At 40.7% G+C, this 18,936-nt stretch overlaps 1 protein-coding gene across 1 annotated transcript in view; it reads right to left on the bottom strand.

Annotated features, from left to right (window-relative positions):
• The window catches only part of LOC129327630 (uncharacterized protein FLJ43738-like), a gene marked incomplete at its 5' end in the record, with an annotated part of 100,788 nt that overhangs the window by 8,280 nt on the left and 73,572 nt on the right, over positions 1-18,936 (bottom strand). Inside the window, 6 exons of the mRNA XM_054976382.1 lie at positions 2,161-2,373; positions 4,496-4,660; positions 8,345-8,624; positions 11,254-11,448; positions 13,541-14,442; positions 17,578-17,762. Of these exons, the coding sequence (XP_054832357.1) occupies positions 2,161-2,373; positions 4,496-4,660; positions 8,345-8,624; positions 11,254-11,448; positions 13,541-14,442; positions 17,578-17,762 (1,940 nt within the window). The remainder of the gene's footprint in view (positions 1-2,160; positions 2,374-4,495; positions 4,661-8,344; positions 8,625-11,253; positions 11,449-13,540; positions 14,443-17,577; positions 17,763-18,936) is intronic.

Raw genomic sequence — 18,936 nt, 5'->3', positions numbered from 1 at the left:
TCATTCTAATTTCTTATTTGCTTAATTTATGCCCTACCCTTTCTTCCCAATGGGGACCCAAAGCAGCTTACATCGTTCTCCTCTCTTCCATTTTATCCTGTGAGTAGGGTTGCCGTTCCCCCAGTGGGGGCGGGGGATGCTCTGCTCCCAGCCTCCGCCCCCCCCCCCACTCTCCTAGCCAGTGGGTTGAAAAGGTGTGGGAATCAGTCTCCTGGGGCACGCTCCTGGCATGACGTGACAATGCCATTCCCAGGAGTGATGTTATCACACAGGCCTGGCAGTGCTCCTGTGCTTTGTGCCAGGCTGACTGGATCACAGCATGAAGCGTGGGAACATTCCTGGGGGCTGCATGTTGATGTCACTTCTGGAATTGACATCATCACACCGGGAGCACCCAGTGGGGGGGTGGTACGGGAACCTAGCAACTGTTATCTGTGAGGTAGGTTAGGCTGAGAGTGTGTGACTGGCCCAAGCACAGCAAGCTTCCATGCTAGAGTTGAGATTTGAACTTGGGTCTCCCAAATACTAGTCTGATACGTTAACCACTGCACTACTCTGGCTTTGTATTCTTAAAGTTGATGGAATGAGTTAAATCTGGGAAATATCTTATATACTAATAGCCAAGTGACCCTAATCTGAGGATACTTAAAGACTGGAGCCATAAACAGGCAAGACAGATCTTCCCACACACCTGAAAAATGTCCCAGGTTTGCAGAAAAATCTGAAATCTAAAAAAATTCATTGGGAGTTTTAAAAAACCTAAAAATGATTAAAGGTGTTCCTTTAGCTTTAACCAGATACCCTCAGTGTCTGTTGGTAGGCAACCATTAGCCAGTATTCCAGGCTTGGTTTCTGTCAGGAAAAGGTAGAGCCCTTTCCAGGCCTGTTTTGGCCTCTGAAAAAGAACTCATTGGGACCAGTAGTTAGAGTTTCAGAGTAGGATGTGGGAGACCCAGATTTGAATCACCAATCTGCTTCAGAAGCTCACTGGGTGACTTTGATCCAGTCACGCACACTCAGCCTAGCCTACCTCTCAGGGTGGTTGTAAGGATAATATAGAGGCAAGAAGCATGCTGTAAGCTGCTGTGGGATCCCACTGTGGAGAAAGGCAGTATATAAATGAAGAAAATTAGTAAATTTAGATGAAGATGGGGGCAGATAAAAGGTAAGTTGTTTAATGGGTTTGAAGGAGTGAAGGACATAGGGAAATGTGAGAATATGGAGGCTGCCAGGGGAAGAAAAGAGGAAATAGTGTGAGGAAAAAGTACTCTCACACTCACTCACACAGCTTCCCAACCATGCAACTGGGCCATAAAAGAGAGATTGCCTAGGGTGGAAGGTAAAAACGGACAAAGGCAGGTGGGAAGGAGAGAAGGAAGCAGGAAAGGGGGGAGAGGCTATGGGGGCAGGGAAGGGAAAGATTGATAGTTTGATTTGATTGATTGATTTGTATTGATGGTTTCAGTGTCTTTGCATACTAACTTTAAGTATTTCCACTGAATATGTGTAATTAAAATACTGTCTAAATCTTCTCTCAGACTTTCTCAACTAACTCAATAGTCACCATGAATTATAGTGAAAAAGAATTTGGGGAAGACTTGGTTTAGATAGGTGCATTCAGTACCAAACTCGCTGGAAATTGTTGTGAGTAGGGCTGTGCTATTCCGGTTTCGCTTCAGGTAAAGATACCCGAAGCGGACCCAATTCGGCAAGCTTCAGCATTCCCGAAGTGGGGCCAGCATTCAGAAATGCTTTGGAAAGCTTCGGGGCTTGTTTAAAGGGCCCCACCGCTGCTTGCAAGCAGCGGCGGGGCCCTTTAAACATCAACCCCCCCACCTCCCCCCCACCTTGCGGTGGCTCCGGGCTGGCTCCTCTGCCGCCACCGCCCGAGCCTGCGGGGTGGTGGAGAAGGCCGGAGCCACCTCCTCCGGCCCTTCCTGCCCCTCAAATGGCCGCGGCGTGCCGGTGGCGTGGCGGCCATTTGAGGGGCAGGAAGGGCCGGAGACGGCGGAGAAAGCCCTTCCTGCCGCTTTGGATTTGGGGGTATTCTGAAGCGGGAATACCAAATATCCCCACCTGTGCACAGCCCTAGTTGTGAGGTTAAAATGTCACTCTATGGAGATTAAAGCAAGCATGTAGAAATTTGAAACTCATAGTTACCTCTGTTAGCTCCTCTACTCGTGCCTCATCAGGCATATGAGAATGCATGTTGGATTCAACACTGCTCTTAAAGCCAGGAAATACAAACCCTTCTGATGTCAGCCACTTCCTCTTTAAAAGGGCAATGGATTCCTTTCGTACACTATCTTCATCCACTGGGTCAAATATGCCAGAGACATATTTGTGAGAATAAGCAAACCTTTTTCCTGGTTCCTAAAAAAGATAAACATTATTATGTATTGTATTGTCGAAGGCTTTCACGGCCGGAGAACGATGGTTGTTGTGAGTTTTCCGGGCTGTATTGCCGTGGTCTTGGCATTGTAGTTCCTGACGTTTCGCCAGCAGCTGTGGCTGGCATCTTCAGAGGTGTAGCACCAAAAGATAGAGATCTCTCAGTGTCACGTCAGGAACTACAATGCCAAGACCACGGCAATACAGCCCGGAAAACCCACAACAACCATTATTATGTATTTCTGTATGAATTCTTATTCCCTTGATAGATAATGCTTTTAAAACTAAAATATGCTTTTACCCTTATCCATTCTTTGCAACTTTAGGGAATAGATATGACTGCTAAGAACCACAGTAGCTGATGATATGTACAGAACTTTCCTATCCTCAAATTGTCCCCTCGACGTCAATTTATTTCTTTATTTAAATATATATCCAAGCACTATCTTTACTCAAAGGGGGATGACAATAAAAATCATAGAGAGACAATAACTATATAAATGAAACAAGACATTCATTAAACAATAGCATAAGAAAATACAAAACTGGGCTGTTCCACACTAGGGTGATTTTCCATGGTAGTCTGGTTGCTGATGTGATTCTGTATGAAATTGTCGGTGCAGTGATGATTCTAGACAGCCCAGGATAATCTGTTTCCATTTCTACTGGTGGTGTCCCTTTCATACCTCATGTGCACTAAGCCCGGCCCCCCTCCCCTGCTTACTGTGTTCTTGTGCAACTCTCAGAATTCTCTACCTACCCTGTTTGTTTTTTATTTTTGAGGAGGATGAGTAACACAGTTCTGCATAGACACAATGCGATAACTTTTTTAAAAAGACACGTCAAATAATCCCCTTCCGTCTTCCTAAAAAACAGCCTGAGCTATGGGTGATTCTCCTCTTCTTTTTTTAATTAGCATAAGTAATGCTGGAGGCATAACACAATACCTTTAACAATCTTTTTAAAAACTTGTATTTGCAGACTCACCAATACCTTATCCTCTCTCTAAAAGGCAAACAGTTCTCTTCTGTTATACTAATGGTCGCCAGGGACTGGCTCCTTGTGGTATTCAACAAATGAAAAGAGTAACTGACTAACTTTTCACAGAAGTCCAGCAACTGCACTATTTCCTCTTCAGACACAAACAACTGCTCCTGTTGATAGTGTCCTGCCTAGGAAATACCGTTTTTAACAGGTTTGAAATAAAGCAGACTTTTTTTTGTGGAAGGACATGGTTGTTAAAGGTCTGCACGCAAATAGAGGGTGATGTAACGTGGAAACGTGATAAAAACCACACCATTCAGGTGACTGAAACCTGGGAAATCCTTGGTGTGGAAGCAGCCCTGAACATTCTGTTCTGTAAAATATACTTCAGTTTAGAGAAAGCAGCCTCTTACAAATCAAAAGAAGCTGAAGTCTCAGAAGCTACAGTAAAAGACCTGCTGAAATGGCGTTGTTTTAAAAGACCTGTGGAATTTAGTCAGGATATGTGCCTTTCACATCTCTGGAAGATTGTTCCAAAGAATGGGTGCTACCACAGAACCTCCGTAAGAGGTTTTCATGGAGACAAGAATGCACCTCATTTAAAAAGTGACTTTACTTAACAGACTGTTCCAGAGATTTAGCTGTAGCATAGCTGGTTTTTTCCTGATGTTACATGACAGGGCATCACTGCTTAGAGCCTATAGTTTCAGCTAACTGATGGATCCCCCTTGCATTACATGTGAGTTCCATATCAGACTGCTGATGACAATATCCTTTCTACTGTGCGAGAGGAGACATACATATAAATAAAAAAATTAGCTTTGGTTTTAATTCATCTGCACAGACAATCTGGTGAATTCATAACTTGATTTTTAATTGGTTGTATCTGTCATTTTATTTATGCATATACTTTATCACAAAATTCCTAGGAATACTCATGTGAAAACCACTACAACTATGAAACAGTTATGCTTACCTAATATTATACTGGAAATGGCATCCTTCCATTGGTATAAATTTTATGAGCAGGAAATTTTCCCACAAAATATTAAAGCAAAGAAAATGTTCTGCCTCACATTTCCAACTAGCATCAAGAAGATAATTAGCACTGCTTTCTTACCTGTGCCATCTCCTGACGAAGCAAACGCTTTGCAATTTCTGCAGAATTCAAGTACTGAGTGCTGTAGTTAAAAATGGACTTGCCATCAGAAGGGAAAGCTCTAATAATGCCAAGGGCCTCATTTTGCATCATCTTACTAAGCAGGTTCACATTCTCAATATTAGCCTGAAATAAAGAGTTAACATGTTAACTTATTAATTTGCTAAAGAACATAATGCACTCAGGAAGATAAACATTTTTTTAAAAAAAATTAATTTCATTTATACCCCATCTTTCTCCCTACTGTCAACCTACAGCGGTTTACATCATTCTCTTTGCCTCCGTTTCATCCTTATAATAACCCTGTGACAGTTAGGCTGAACCTCTATGACTGTACTATGGTTACTCAACATGTCTGTCTGCCGGATCCTAGTCAGTCATCTAACCACTAGAAGACAACAGAGGCAAAGCCTAATAGGTATGGAAGGTAGAATAGTAAACTATATCTGGAATATGTTGTTCCAAATAACATAACACCTTGAAATAATAAAGATAGGTTACACAAGATTACCAAAGTGTATTTGCAATGCTAGGTATACTATTCATTTATAATATGACCAATCCAAAATAACAAGTGGTACAAACAAATGATCTTTTCACAATCGAGTATATACAAGTTGTAAATCAGTGTTCTTGTAATCATTCAAAGGTGAGACAGTGCATTAATTATAAATATCTAGCAACTTTATTTTCATTTATATAAGCCAGAAAGTCAAACATTTCATAAATATTTTAAAATACATGTTTTTAGTAAAATGAAAACCATCTCATTAAAAAAACAAAATAATCTATCTAACAGTCTCAATATTTAATGTATCAAACAACTTTAAATTTAGTAATACCAACCATACACTACCTTAAGGATACATCAAACAAATACAGTATCATATTCATGAAACTCGATCTCATCTTAAATCAAAAATTCAATGTAAACGTAAGAACTATCTACACTGACCCAAAAAGAGAAAATGGTTTTATATTATCATTAACTTTATCATTCCAACTCATCATGAACAGTGACCACCTTTCTACAAACTTATCAAAAGTTTAGCTTTGAATATGTCAATTTAGATATGAGTGCCAAGTCCCATATCCATTTAAACCAATTTATCAATGATGGCAGATCTACTCTTCTCTAGTGACCTGTTATTGAAATCTAAGCACAGGTTATATCCTATCTACAATAAGTTTTAAGTCTACATTTATGACTAAGCATCTGAGAAATCCCAGTAGGAGTACTTTAAGTCCACGAGGTAAGTTGTATCCAGTCATTTCCCTAATTATCCCCAATATATAGCTTCCCCAAACACTTTTATTACTGAGCATGAATAAGATATGTGTACAGATCCGCACCTAGATATCCAAAACTGGGTTATACATTTGTTACAACCTATATGGAGTCAAATACTACTAATTCTGGATTTTGTACAAATTCTCTTTCATTTTTGTTGACATCATATCACTGAAATTTTTTGTCCAAATCCACTTCCATTCATTCATGGGGATTTGTTGCCCAAGATCTCTCTCTCATCTATATTGAAATCTATCCAATACATTCAATGCTGGTCCTAGTACTAATACTTATAGATAATACCTATTAATCCTTTAATGATATTACCATATCATATCAACCATTCAAAATCTGATTTTGTTCTTACACAACGATATTTTGGAATGAGTTTTGATAAAATATATATAATCTGAAAACACTGAAAGAAAGAAGGGTGGTAACCTTCCATTCCATCACCTTCAGCTGTTTCAAGGGGTGCTATTTGCCCTGTTTGGGAAAAGCTAGTGTACACCATCAGTGCACATGAGTCCCAACGGGGCAAGCAGGCCCCCTCCAGGCCATTTCATGGGAGGTAGGGAGAGCGGAAGTCCACAGACCTTGCTTCGGCTGATTGTGTGGACCTGTGAAATAATGTAATGTTAAAGGCCCTCAAAAATGGCTGTTCAGAGAGTACCAGAGACTTTAATGCAAAGGACAATGTAGGAAAAAACCATTTGGCAAGATGAGCTCCATTGGTATTTTTTTGGATATAATTCAACATTTATATATTGGTTTACTGTGTTAACACAAGGCACATGATGAAAAGACTATTAAGACAGTCAGGACTAGAGGTGGGCACGGACCGAAAAACAGATCAAATTTTGACATGGACCGGCATTCGCAAACCAGCGGGCCGTGGGATGCGTTTTTCATAGACGTGACGACTTTGGGGCCAGTCCGTCAGTCCATGAAACCAGACATCCCAGCACTGAGTAATCAATTCCCTAGGCAGTGTAGGGGAGTCGCCTGCAGAGTTTCTGTTCCCTTTGGAACACACCAATCTTAGCCGTGAAAACCTTGATAGACAGCTCTGACTGCCAACCAGAGCGCTCCCATTATTTTCTATGAGACCCAGCACTGAGCCATGGTTTCACTTTCCCGCTGGTTACCGATGGAGGAACTGTTTGTTGCAGGAGCTTTTTTGGATTGCGCCAGAGCGAGGCTTGGGGCTTGGGCTGCAGCAAGGCTCTGGGTAGGAGCAAGCTTATTGGGTTTCTTCAGCTGAGGGCTCACTCGTCTGTTTAATATTTTTTTAAATTTCAATTCTTATTTGCGCGTAGGGTGGTGGGCTAGCCTAGGGCCCTGCCCCAACCCAGTTTCAGAGCTGCAGTTAAGGCTCTGGGTGCAAGCTTATTGGTCTCCTTGAGGGCTCACTCTTCTGTCTCATTTCCCCCCTCCTTTCAATTCTTATTTGATTGTGTGATGTTGGGCTAGCCTAGGGCTCTTCCAATTGCTGCAAGCCAATGCAACTACCCAACAGGAAAAAACCGTGATCAACTAACTGAAGAATTTTTAAATAGTCACTTAAGAAATATATTCCAAATATCATTTAGTGGTGTAACAATCTCTCAGGGGTCTCATAAACTATACATACATTATAGCTTGGATACATACAAAAGGCAAAGCATCTCACAAGAAGTATAATGGCAAAGAACAAAGTGCCAAGTGCTAAACTCAATAATTTTACAAAGTGCCAATGCCTCGGGGCGGCTGCTTTGGGGGTCTGTAACTTGGACTTCCGAAATGCAATCTTGGCCAAACTTGGAGGGTGGCTGGAGGAGAGCCTGCTGAAGACTAACTGCAAGTTTGGCATCTCTGAGTGTGAAGGGGGCGGTCCTAGGGCCCCTGGAAGTGACAGAGCACGGACAAACGAACCAGACCGCAAACCAGGGTGGGTCCGTGAAAAGTTTGTGGTTCGTGGTCCATGAAACGTGACGGACCATGGGCCGACGGTCCATGTTTTTTCCCCAGTCTGTGCCTGCCTCTAGTCAGGACAGCTCATGGCAAACCTATACCACTTTAGAATGCATTTTAAACATCTGTTTGATCCTTTTCCTGATGCATAAGATGTCCACATGCTATGAGAGTGCTTTCAAACAAAGAAGCCCCCATGTGCTTGCTGTGGTGGCACATAAGAGGGCTCTACCCTGGCAGAAACAGGTTCTTGCCCATCCTCCAATGAACTCATGTTTTTCCCCTTCTACATTTTACCTTCATAAAACCCCTCTAAGATAGGTTAGGATGAAAGAGCAGCTAGTAACAACCAGGGAAACTGGTTGGCCGCTATGTGCAACAGGATGCTGGAGTAGATGGACCACTAGTCTGATCCAGCAAGGGCTCTTTTTATGTCCTTATGACTGGACCGCAGTCTCCCAGTGACCTTAACGGCAGCGTGAGGATTTGAAACTAGGTCTCTGCAGTTATAGTCTGGCACTCTAACTATTGTATTAGACTAGCTGTTATTGCTGCTGAAGACTTACCTGAATATAGTCCTGTGGTGCCTGACTTTCCATTTCCATTTTTCTCAGAATATACAGTTTATTCTGGTTATCCAAAAAGGAGTGCTTTTTTTGTTTTTTCTGAAAGTAGGTGGGAAACTTGTATGTCTCCAAGATTTCTGGCTGCTGCTGAATAAGCAGGTCATCTTTAGCCAAGGGGATCCCAAACTCCTGACCCAGTGAAATGATCATTTCTGCCGAGGGCAACAAATCGTAATGTACCACATCCCTTAACTTCTTGCTGTGGCAAATGTAATCAAGCCTAGAGAATGAAGCACGGAACAAAGAAATCTAATTGATTATGCAACCTTGTTTGCTGGTTTATCACAAATGAGAAAATACAAAAACCGACACATCTGTTCAGTCAAATTAGCAGTAAACATTACTGAAATGTCTGTATCAGCAAATATATGTAGTAATGTAAGCTGCACTACTATTTTGTATTTTTGGCAAACAATAAAGCAACTCATTAAACATAGCATTAAGTACTGACAACACAGTATCTCCTTAGGAAACTGTACTCTGATTCTGGCATCAAAGTATAGGTTCCCCAGCTTAGTCCATACTTTAGCCATACTATCCCCAGAGGGTTAAAAGAAAGGCAAAAAAAAATGCTATTCCCCTCTCTTGTCCAAGACAGTCTAAAGTATCATCCTAACAGACTAAAGCAATCATGTCATTTGGGAAAGCATAGCTATGCTGTTGGGATTATACTGCTTCCTAAGGCCGATCATAAGAGAATGCAGTGTGAGCAGACAGAATGACTTGCAATGGTCCTATCAACCCCTATCCTCATTCCTCTTCAGCAAAGAACTATGATGTATCTATAATTTTTCTTCATATCTAAAGTATGAGGAATTTGGCTTTTTTCTGACAAGTTCTGGCAGTTTGGTGTAGTGGTTAGGAACGCGGGACTACTCTGGAGAACCGGGTTTGATTCCCCACTCCTCCACTTGAAGCCAGCTGGGTGACCTTCGGGTCAGTCACAGCTCTCTTGGGAGCTCTCTCAGCCTCACCCACCGCACAGAGTGTTTTGTTGTGGGGATAATAACAACATACTTTGTAAACCACACTGAGTGGGTGTTAAGTTGTCCTGAAGGGTGGTATATAAATTGAATGTTGTTGTTGTTATTATATTATTCTCCTTTGTGTGTTGTTGAGTTGTATTTGAGCCAGATGATCTTTTCAAGGAGACAGAGTTTACAAAGTTTCCTCACAGTGAAATTTCTCATCACATCTCCTCATTTGCGGCCGAAGTGCCTTATGTCTGTAGCTTTTATTCTAGAATGTAGAATAAAAGCCCAGGATTTCTAAACAGCTAGACACCCTGATCATGGACCTGGAGGAAAACACCATTTCAGTTGACATTGAATAGCCAGTTGCCTGAGAACATTTTAGAAGAAGGTAAAGGAAAAAGTAATAAAGCTCTTTGTCCTTTTATTGTATAAACCTCAGTTGTCTGGAGCAACATTTAAAGCCCTGATACTCCCCAGAAGCAAGAAATAGGCTCTGCTTCATTTGGCACCACAGTCAGTAAGCAACAGATGGGATAAAAGCTTTGCTCTTTTTAAGGACTAGCAAGTATTAGCTCTGTGGGTGACTGTGTGGGAATGATGTAACTTTCTGAAAGGAATAATAAATGCCATGTGTTCACACTCTGCTTCAGAAGTTAGTTCAGCTATTACTCTGCCCTGCCCTCAGTGAAAGGTCCTACAAGAGAAAATGAAATTATTTTATTTATCAGCTGTAGGGGCCATGCATTATAAATAAACTGAAAACACTTGGAAGATTGAATTTTAACCAAATGTATCTATTTGAAAAGGTATATGTGTGAAGGATAATTTCGCTGTCGTCATGTTTTAGATTTGTTTTTCCATATTTTTGTTGGTATTTCACACTCTTAAACTGGTTAGGAAAAAATCAATTACCATTTGTTCTGAAGAAAACTGGAGATCCATATTGTAATTGATTGGGGATGACAACCATAAATTGGTTTTTAGAAAAATGGGTTTACCATGGAAGTTACAGCTTATAACAAGAAAGGAAAATGGGATACATTCCTCCTTGAGACAAATTAACTGCTGAGGTAAGAGCTTTGCTGAATTTATTTGGGAGGCCCTCAAGAATATGGAATACAGAAAAAGTCAGAATGCTATACATGGTCCCCCCCCCCACACACACACACTTTAAAAAAAAATTCTATCCTCACAGCAACCCTGAGAGACCAAGTTAACTTAATGAACTTTGTGGCTGAGTGGAAATTTGAACTTGAGATTCTCCGAGTCTCTTCAAGTCTGTAACCACTGCACCAAACTGGCTAAAATGATAGTCTAGAAAGGCTTTTGGACAGTCATAAGACACAAACATGATGTAGTGGCCACAGGAGCTACTAAGTATAATGCTTGGGGAACACAATGTAACATAATAATACATGGTGCCTGTAACATCTCTTTGAGAAAATACAGTTCCATCTCCACCATCCAAATAGCCAAGGGCAAAAAAGAACTAAAATGTGAAAGAACTAATGTGAATATGTTGTTCACCAATCAATGTGGGTTGAATAGTGAAAGGAAGAAGTGGCACTGCAGGATAGCTCTCTGCCAGAACACCTGCAGAAATGGTTCTTACAAACAAGCCAGATCCATTGATTAAAGTAACATGCTTCACTATTGACTAGGAGAGTCGACACAGATATTTTTGCCCTCTTCATATTACTGTCTCTGCACTGAAGAATAAAAATAGGAATTGAGATAACAGATGAGTGCTTACAAGCTGCCACAAAAATTCTCTCTTAAAAAGCATCTATAGACTGTTTCTACCACATCATAACATATACTTTAAATCTTCAAGTCTTCTGAAACCCCACGTTAAAGATATAAGAACTAGCTGACCTGGACAGAGCTTGGAAGCATGCCAGAGGAACCAAGTCCCTGATATACAGCAAAGGCTGTTTTGTGATACTTGAGAGTGGTTTGCAGAGACGAATATGAAACAAGATTGCTTCAAGATCTACATACAAGCGCTGATGGAAAGTTATTTGGGAGTTATAGAGTATTTCCAGTCTTCCAGTCTTAGATTCCTGCATTCTGTAACAAAGAAGGAATAAAATACCAAGTTAGCGAAATATTTCTTAATTGAATGTTTCCTGAAGATCCATAATACCTATCAAGTTTTTAAAGGATTTTTTCTTTAAAATTAGGGCTGCCTACAGGCCTCAAGAAAAATGTCTTGTCCCTTTAATAGAGACTTCCTGTGTGGAAATGCAAAACTGAAGCTTTTCGCAACATGGAAGTAATTTACATCACCTGGTAAACTATATCCCATTAAGAAGACTCTGCTAAAGGAAAAGGACATTTTTTTCAGGCAGTTCCTTAAGGATAAGGAAGTATTGCTGGGAGCCACGATAATCCATACTATACTATTCCCCATTTCTATGTATAGACAATGAAGAAAGCTGACAGGAAGAAAATTGATTAATCTGAAATGTGGTGTTGGAGGAGAGTTTTACAGATACCATAGATTACCAAAAAGACAAATAAGTGTGTTCTAGATCAAATCTAGCCCGATTTCTCCCTAGAAGCTAAAATGACAAAACTGAGGCTATTGTTCTTTGGTCATGTCATGAGGATAGTTCAGGAGGGTAGCAGTGTTGGTCTGCAGTGGAACAGTAGGATTCTACTTCAGAAAATCTTGTTGGTCTCTAAGGTGCCACTGGACTAAAATCTTACCGGTTACATCATGAGGAGACAAGGGTCACTGGAAAAGACAGTAACGCTAACAAGTTGAAGACAGTAGGAAAAGAGGAAAACCTAATATAATAATATTTGATTTAAATACCACCCTTCAGGACAACATAACACCCACTCACAGCAGTTTACAAAGTGTGTTATTATTATCCTCAGAACAATCACCCTGTGGGGTGGGTGGGGTAGAGAGAGCTCCGAGAAGCTGTGGCTGACTGAGATGGATTGAGTCATTAAAGGAAGCCACAGCCTTCAGTTTGGAAGACCTGAGCAAGGCAATTATACCATGTTTTGGAGGTCATTACTTCATAGGGTTGCCATGAGCTGGAAGCAACTTGATGGCACATAACACACACCTTCTCTTACTTGTAATACACAAATTCTCCTTGTTTTTTCTCCTTCCCTCTCCCAGCCCCCAGAGTTGTCTTGTGCCAGCTCTTTCCCAGGTATTAGCCCAGGAGTCTTTCAAAGCAGAATCCTGCAACATAGAAAGCAAAGCACCTGCGTACAGAATGCTTCCCCCTGGACACTCCTGCCTCCCTGTACACTGTACACTCCTGCCTCCCTGATTCAGGAGCTGGTTGTCTCTGAGCACAGGCATAGGCAGGGGTTGCAAGTCTAAGGCCTAGGTCCATAAACCTTTCCATCCACAATGAAAAACAACATTAATGTCTGCCTTTTTCTATTCCTCGTTCCAGCAGTCAACTCACACAAACATGTCATTAATAAAACTTACCAACACCATAGAAGGACATATATTTTTATTCACAGGAAAAAAGCATTCAAATATATTTAAAATATTTTTATGCCAAAATCTTTTCTTACTTCAATGAGAACATTTACAGTCAAGTTACCATAATTTATGTTTTTGGCATCAACATAATTTATGTCACATCAAAAAATATAAAGGTTGATATACTTTAGGAAGCTCCTCTTATCATGCCTACTATGGGCTTCAACTTCTGCTGGCATATATATCACCAAAATAAACAAACTGAGCTGTTGATTTAGGGTGGGAACAAGAGAGGATTTGTCTTTTCCTAGGGCACAACTCTTAAAAACAGAGCTATCCTGTCTAAAACAGGACAGCTGGATGCTATGTATGAAGGCCCTGCCCCCCCCCCCCCCCGTTCCCATATGAGCAAACAGAACAGAGAGTATTGGAGTACTACTCTTTACGAAAGGATTAACCTCTCTCTCTCCCTGGCATACTAAACTTGCATATGGAAAACATTTTTTTAAAAATCTGAGTAAACTGTTGACAGCCCAGCAAAAGTACCACTATGTGACTGATACTTTGTTTATGCTCTCAGTATCTGGTGTCTGAGTACTTCCTGCAGAAAGAGATACCAAATGAAAGATGAGTCCAGAAGAATGTGTTTGAGGGAACAGTGTAAAGGAATGTAAGTTTAAGAACTAAAACAGTTTACATTACCTATCTATTCTTTTATTCCACATCTTCTTAAGTGCTTTGTCCTTCAAGCCTTCCACAACAAGTAGGTGAACTGATCCATCCATTATGTGAAATCCAGTAATAATGTCCATTTGGGAAATTTCTTCTAGAGAAAGCTTGCTCGTCAGTTTTAATGTATTAAGAGATTTTTGAATTATATGTAGGGGATAAGAATCAAGTTGGAAAGCTTTTGCATTAATTTCTGTAATCTCTTGCAGCAAAAAACTCAACAGTGATCTATTTTTATAGTCAAAAATATAGATGATACAGCTGTAAGGACAGTACACAGTTTCTGTGTCAGGAATTTCATCTTCAGGACTTAATGGTACACTGATTTCAATTCTTACTGTAAGATGAGCCTCTGAGTCTACGTAATGCCCCATTGGTAGCTGAGATGGCAAAGAACTATCAGCTGCCATAGACTTCCAGCTAACATTTTCTGCCATGCAGATACTTGTATCTTGAACTGAGCAGCACTGAATTGGTACACAGATATTCAAGTGCTTTTCACCCAGCAATAATTCAGTCAGGCTAATTTTAGCTACCCCAGATGGGTGCCATATTTCCTCCTTGCCTGCCATAGGATTCTGGACCATATATTTGCTAGTGATAGTGTTCAAATGACTTAGCTTGCTGTCCCCTGGCTCATCTCCAAACAATGAAGGCTTTTTCATGATAGTTTCTATTTTCTTGTCTCGGTCATGAACTTCAACCTCCAAAGGTGGGCCTCTTAGATATTCACGTAATTCCTGAGGTATCATAGTCCCTGCTAGAATCACATTGATGTCGTTGAAGAAGACGTCAGTTCCATGATTGCGACCTTGTGTTTGATGGGGTGGCAAGTTGTGGAATTTGTATTTGCAGTAAACAGGATCACACCAACGCTATCAAAAGAATAAGAGAGGAGCCAGGGGATTTTTTAAAAAAGGATTCCAACATATCTTGGTTTATTTAGTCACTGGCTGGCTTTGAGAAAATCAGTGTCTCTCAGTGAAACTTACCTGGAGGGAAAACTGCCACTCCAACTCCTTAGGGACAAAGGACAAGGTTTCTAGAGCATAAGGGGAGTAACACTAACACAACCTTTAGGGCAGAGCCCAACTTTCCTACCACAGCTTGGGGACTTGACTGGAATGGGAAACCAAAGGCACTAAATTGTTGTACTGTTCTAACATGTTTACTAAGCTTTGAGCAGTATTTCATCTACTGCCAATGTTCTTCTGTGCTGCATGCTTACTGTGAAATGTGTGCCTATTAAATCTGAAAACAAGCAAGATATATTGGTCAGACTTTCACTGACTGGTAATGGATGTCCACTTTAGAGAATCTCACTATGAAAAGAGAAATGCTGCTTTTGAGTTGTTCAGAATGTGCTGACACTATTTTACTGCTTTTGAAGCCATATCAATGCCATAACTATCTCAGTCACTGCCACTGCTGCACACACAATTTTCCTGTATTAATTACTATCAGGTAAAATTTAAACAATGACTGCTAATACAGCACCCGGTAGTCCTTGTCCCTTACCAAACCTGTAGCGAGACAGTAATCTTTCTCTGTGCACAAAGCAAGTATGTCATTTTCTCTTCCTTCGTTCTTTCAAATTCTCATTTATTTATTTATTTACTTCATGATTTACATTATTCTCTTCTCTTTCATTTCATCCTCACAACAACCTCATGTAATAGGTTTGGCTGAGACTGAGGGCCAAACTAGATGTGACAATGTCCCTGAGCAAACTAGGGGATGTCTCCATCATTTTAGAAGTGAAATGTCCTCTATTGACAAATGCCGCAGCAGCCCAATCCTATTTGGAAAGGTGGGGGTAGGGGCACGTTTTCCCCACCCTCCACCATGCAGTCCCAATCAGGACAGGGCCCTGTGGCATTTGTAAACACAAGGAATGTCATCCCAAAAATGGCAGATGCATCCCTGTGGTGGACTTGTCATATCTAGTCTGGCTCTGTGTGACAGACACAGGGTCATTCAGTAAGCTTCTATAGTACCGTGGTGATTCAAACCTGTAGTCTAATCAGTATACCACACTGACTCTCATCCAGTCACGTGATTGTTTCAGTTCACAGGATTCCACATAATAAACTGTTTGCAAACAGTATCAACATGCCTTCAAGAGTAGCAAAATGATAGTATAATCTAAAATCATGGTGAGATAGTATATCTCAGGTTCACCAGAGAAGTTTAAGGGAGCCTCTTTTCCTTCAAAGCCTCCTCTTTCTCAATGAGTCTCAGGAACTGGCTAGAACTATACAAGACATACATTTCTACCTGTATAATTGTAAGAAATAATGATTCTACATACTCAGACCTCTTCCATATTGTAAAGGTTTTTGGTGGCATTCTGATAGGAAATGGGGAAAGGTGACTTCCCTTGCTGAGAAACTCCTTTACATCAAGGGATCCTAGGAAAGCACTCTAATAACTGGCTGCCACCACCATGGTACTTCATGAGAACATCTAGACTAGTGTAGGACTAGAACTATAATGAAGTAACCTGATGAAAACCCTGAAAAATATAGCAAACTATGTAGGTGCCTGTGCAATTTTGCATGTAGGGCAGAGAAATATCTCACAGAAATATTCTGTACTAATGAAGCAAAAAAGTCTTTATACCAAGTACCAAGATAGTGGAGGAGTCCTTAACTTTTGCTCACTGGTCTTGGGGACTGCCGACTGCATGCTGGTCTGAAGTGGGGACAAAGGAAAAGTCCAGAATGCCCAGATATTTATTGGCAATGGAATCTTATCTAAGCTAGTATCCTCTGTGAGAACAGTTAGCAATTCAACCAATCCAAAGTAAAGCTCCATCCCTAATATTTGAGGCTATGGCTACCAATCAAAGAATTATTACAGGATGGTTCCACCCTGTTACTGTCTCTGCACTTCCATGACAAAAAGGGAATCTGGCCCAAGCCAGCTGTTGTCAAAAAAGGAGTAAGTTGGCAAGGCATCCCTGATGTGGAATGGGGGGGGGGAGAATAACACTTTATACTCATACAAGCTCCAAGGGTCCAAGAACCCAGATGCTTGAGCCGTATTGAATGTAGGGTTTCTGTCACAGATAGTTTCCCTGTTGTTGCTGTTGCTCCCAATCTGGTGTAGTGGCAAGATGGCAGGCTTCCTTGCATGTTTCCAGTCTCAGTCCCCCATGGTGGCAATTGTCTCCCCAGGAGGGCTTTCTCTGGCTGATAACATGTATGTCAATTACTGATGTAAAAAACGAACAGCTCCCCACGACCACTGGCATGACAGGAAGGAGAGAACGGTTACTGTGGAGGTTGGGGCTTGGAAAATGGCACTGATGTCAGTAGGACCAGGAAGATCCAGACAATCCGAATCACATGGCAGCCCCTGCCTTTGTTAAGATCTTTCAAAAAAGATTCCAGTAAATCAAGTTTTGGAAAGACAGCAGGAAATATAGAGAAAAGCAGGTGCACAAATACACCAGGATGTTGTGAAGAAGCAGGAGGAAAAACCACTTCCCATTAGCATCCAAGGGAGGACAAACAACCTTTGTGGGAAACCCCTTTAACTGCATGTGATTCAGGTTTCTCATGGTTCTGAAGGGCTAGCACAACTTGAGTTTTGCCCTCAAAAATTCCATATGACAGCAACTTAAGATGCCTAGAATGTTAACTCACACACAAGTACACGTGCCCTGTCACCAGCACAAACAAAAAGGTATATTCCAAGGGTGGAAGTACATAAAAACAAACTTTTAAAAAGTCTTCTTGTATTTAAAACTGGTAATCCATTCCCCACAAGGCTTCTCTGTGTATTTAAAAGAGCAGACATTGGATCCATACCAGCAAGATTTACTATTCATTACTATTCACTATTCATCATGTAAATTGAAAGCTTTAACATTCCATTCAGGAAGTCTATATTTAACCAGTAAAGCAGAAATACAAGACAGGAAGATGTTCTTCACAACTATGTTCTACTTTCCCCAAGAAAATAATCCTTGTTTGTCTGGATATGAGGCACCACGGAAGAATTACCTCCAGGTCTTCAACTGAAACAGGGGTGTCCGGTAAACATTTTACACTCAAAACCTTGATGATCAGAGGATTTAAATCTTGTTTTTGTTTCTGGGTCATGAGAGGCCCCTCAAAAGAAAAACTGAGGTATGCATTAGAAACTCTGGAGGATTGTTCTTTCAGTTGACTGGTCACACAACATTCTCCTGGAAAACAGAAGGGGATGGAAATAAATTTCTTAATCCATCACTATAATTTTATAATTATATATACAAAGAGCTATAGAAAAGAAACATTGTATGAAAACCCAGGCATGATCGATCTCATCAGATCTAGGAAGCTAAGCAGGGTTGGCTTTGGTTAGTAATTGGATAAGAGACCTCCAAAGAAGACCAGGATCTCTATGCAAAGGCAGGCAATAGAAAACCAGCTCTGTTAGTCTCTTTGCCTTGAAAACCCTAGCAGGGGTTGCCATAAATTGGCTATGACTTGATGACACTCTTGACCACTACCATTTAGTCTCAGTACTTAATCCCTTTATCCTTCTGGTGGCCCACACTAGATCATATTAGCACTTTTTACATTCACATAAAATGCCAAGAGTTCAAAGGAAGAAAGGCAAAGGCTACTGAAGCCCTCAGCCAGTGCATAGAAAAGAACAAAAAAAGGATCTGTTACATAAGATCAAGGAAATCAATGGGAGATTCAAACCACAGATAAGGATGTTGAAAGTTCAACACAGAAATACAGTATTCGATCAGGACAAAATAAAGAAAAGATGGAAACAATACCAAGGAGCTATACAGAAGAGATGGAAGCGTGACAGATTCCTTCAAAGAAGAATTTTTGGATGAAGAGCCTGCAATTTTAGAAAGTGAAGTTAAAGCTGCACTCAAAGCAGATGGAAGAAATAAATCATCTGGAGTACATGAGATACCAACAGAATTATTTCCAGTCACAGCAATCACATCCATCAAAATCTTAACAAGAATATGTCAACAAATATGGAAAATGAAACAATGGCCCACAGTTCAGAAATGCTCAATCTACATTCCAATTCTGAAAAAAAGAGAAGCCAAAGATTGCAGCAACTATTGGACCATTGCATTAATTTCCCATGGAAGCAAAGTGATGCTCAACATTCTATAACAAAGACTCTCATCATATATTGAACAAGAAATGCCAGATATTCAAGATGGATTCAGAAAAGAAGGCACTAGAGATCATACTGCAAACGTACAAAAATTAATGGAGCACACCAGGGTATTTATGAAGAAAATCAGCCTGTGTTTTAAAGATTACAACAAAGCTTTTGACTATGTAAAACATCCCAAGTTGCAGATGGTGTTAAAAGAAACGGATGTGCCACAATATCTGATT

This window comes from Eublepharis macularius, chromosome 4 (genome assembly GCF_028583425.1).
Source record: "Eublepharis macularius isolate TG4126 chromosome 4, MPM_Emac_v1.0, whole genome shotgun sequence".
Lineage (NCBI taxonomy): Eukaryota > Metazoa > Chordata > Lepidosauria > Squamata > Eublepharidae > Eublepharis > Eublepharis macularius.
This window is presented reverse-complemented; position numbering and strand designations above follow the sequence as displayed.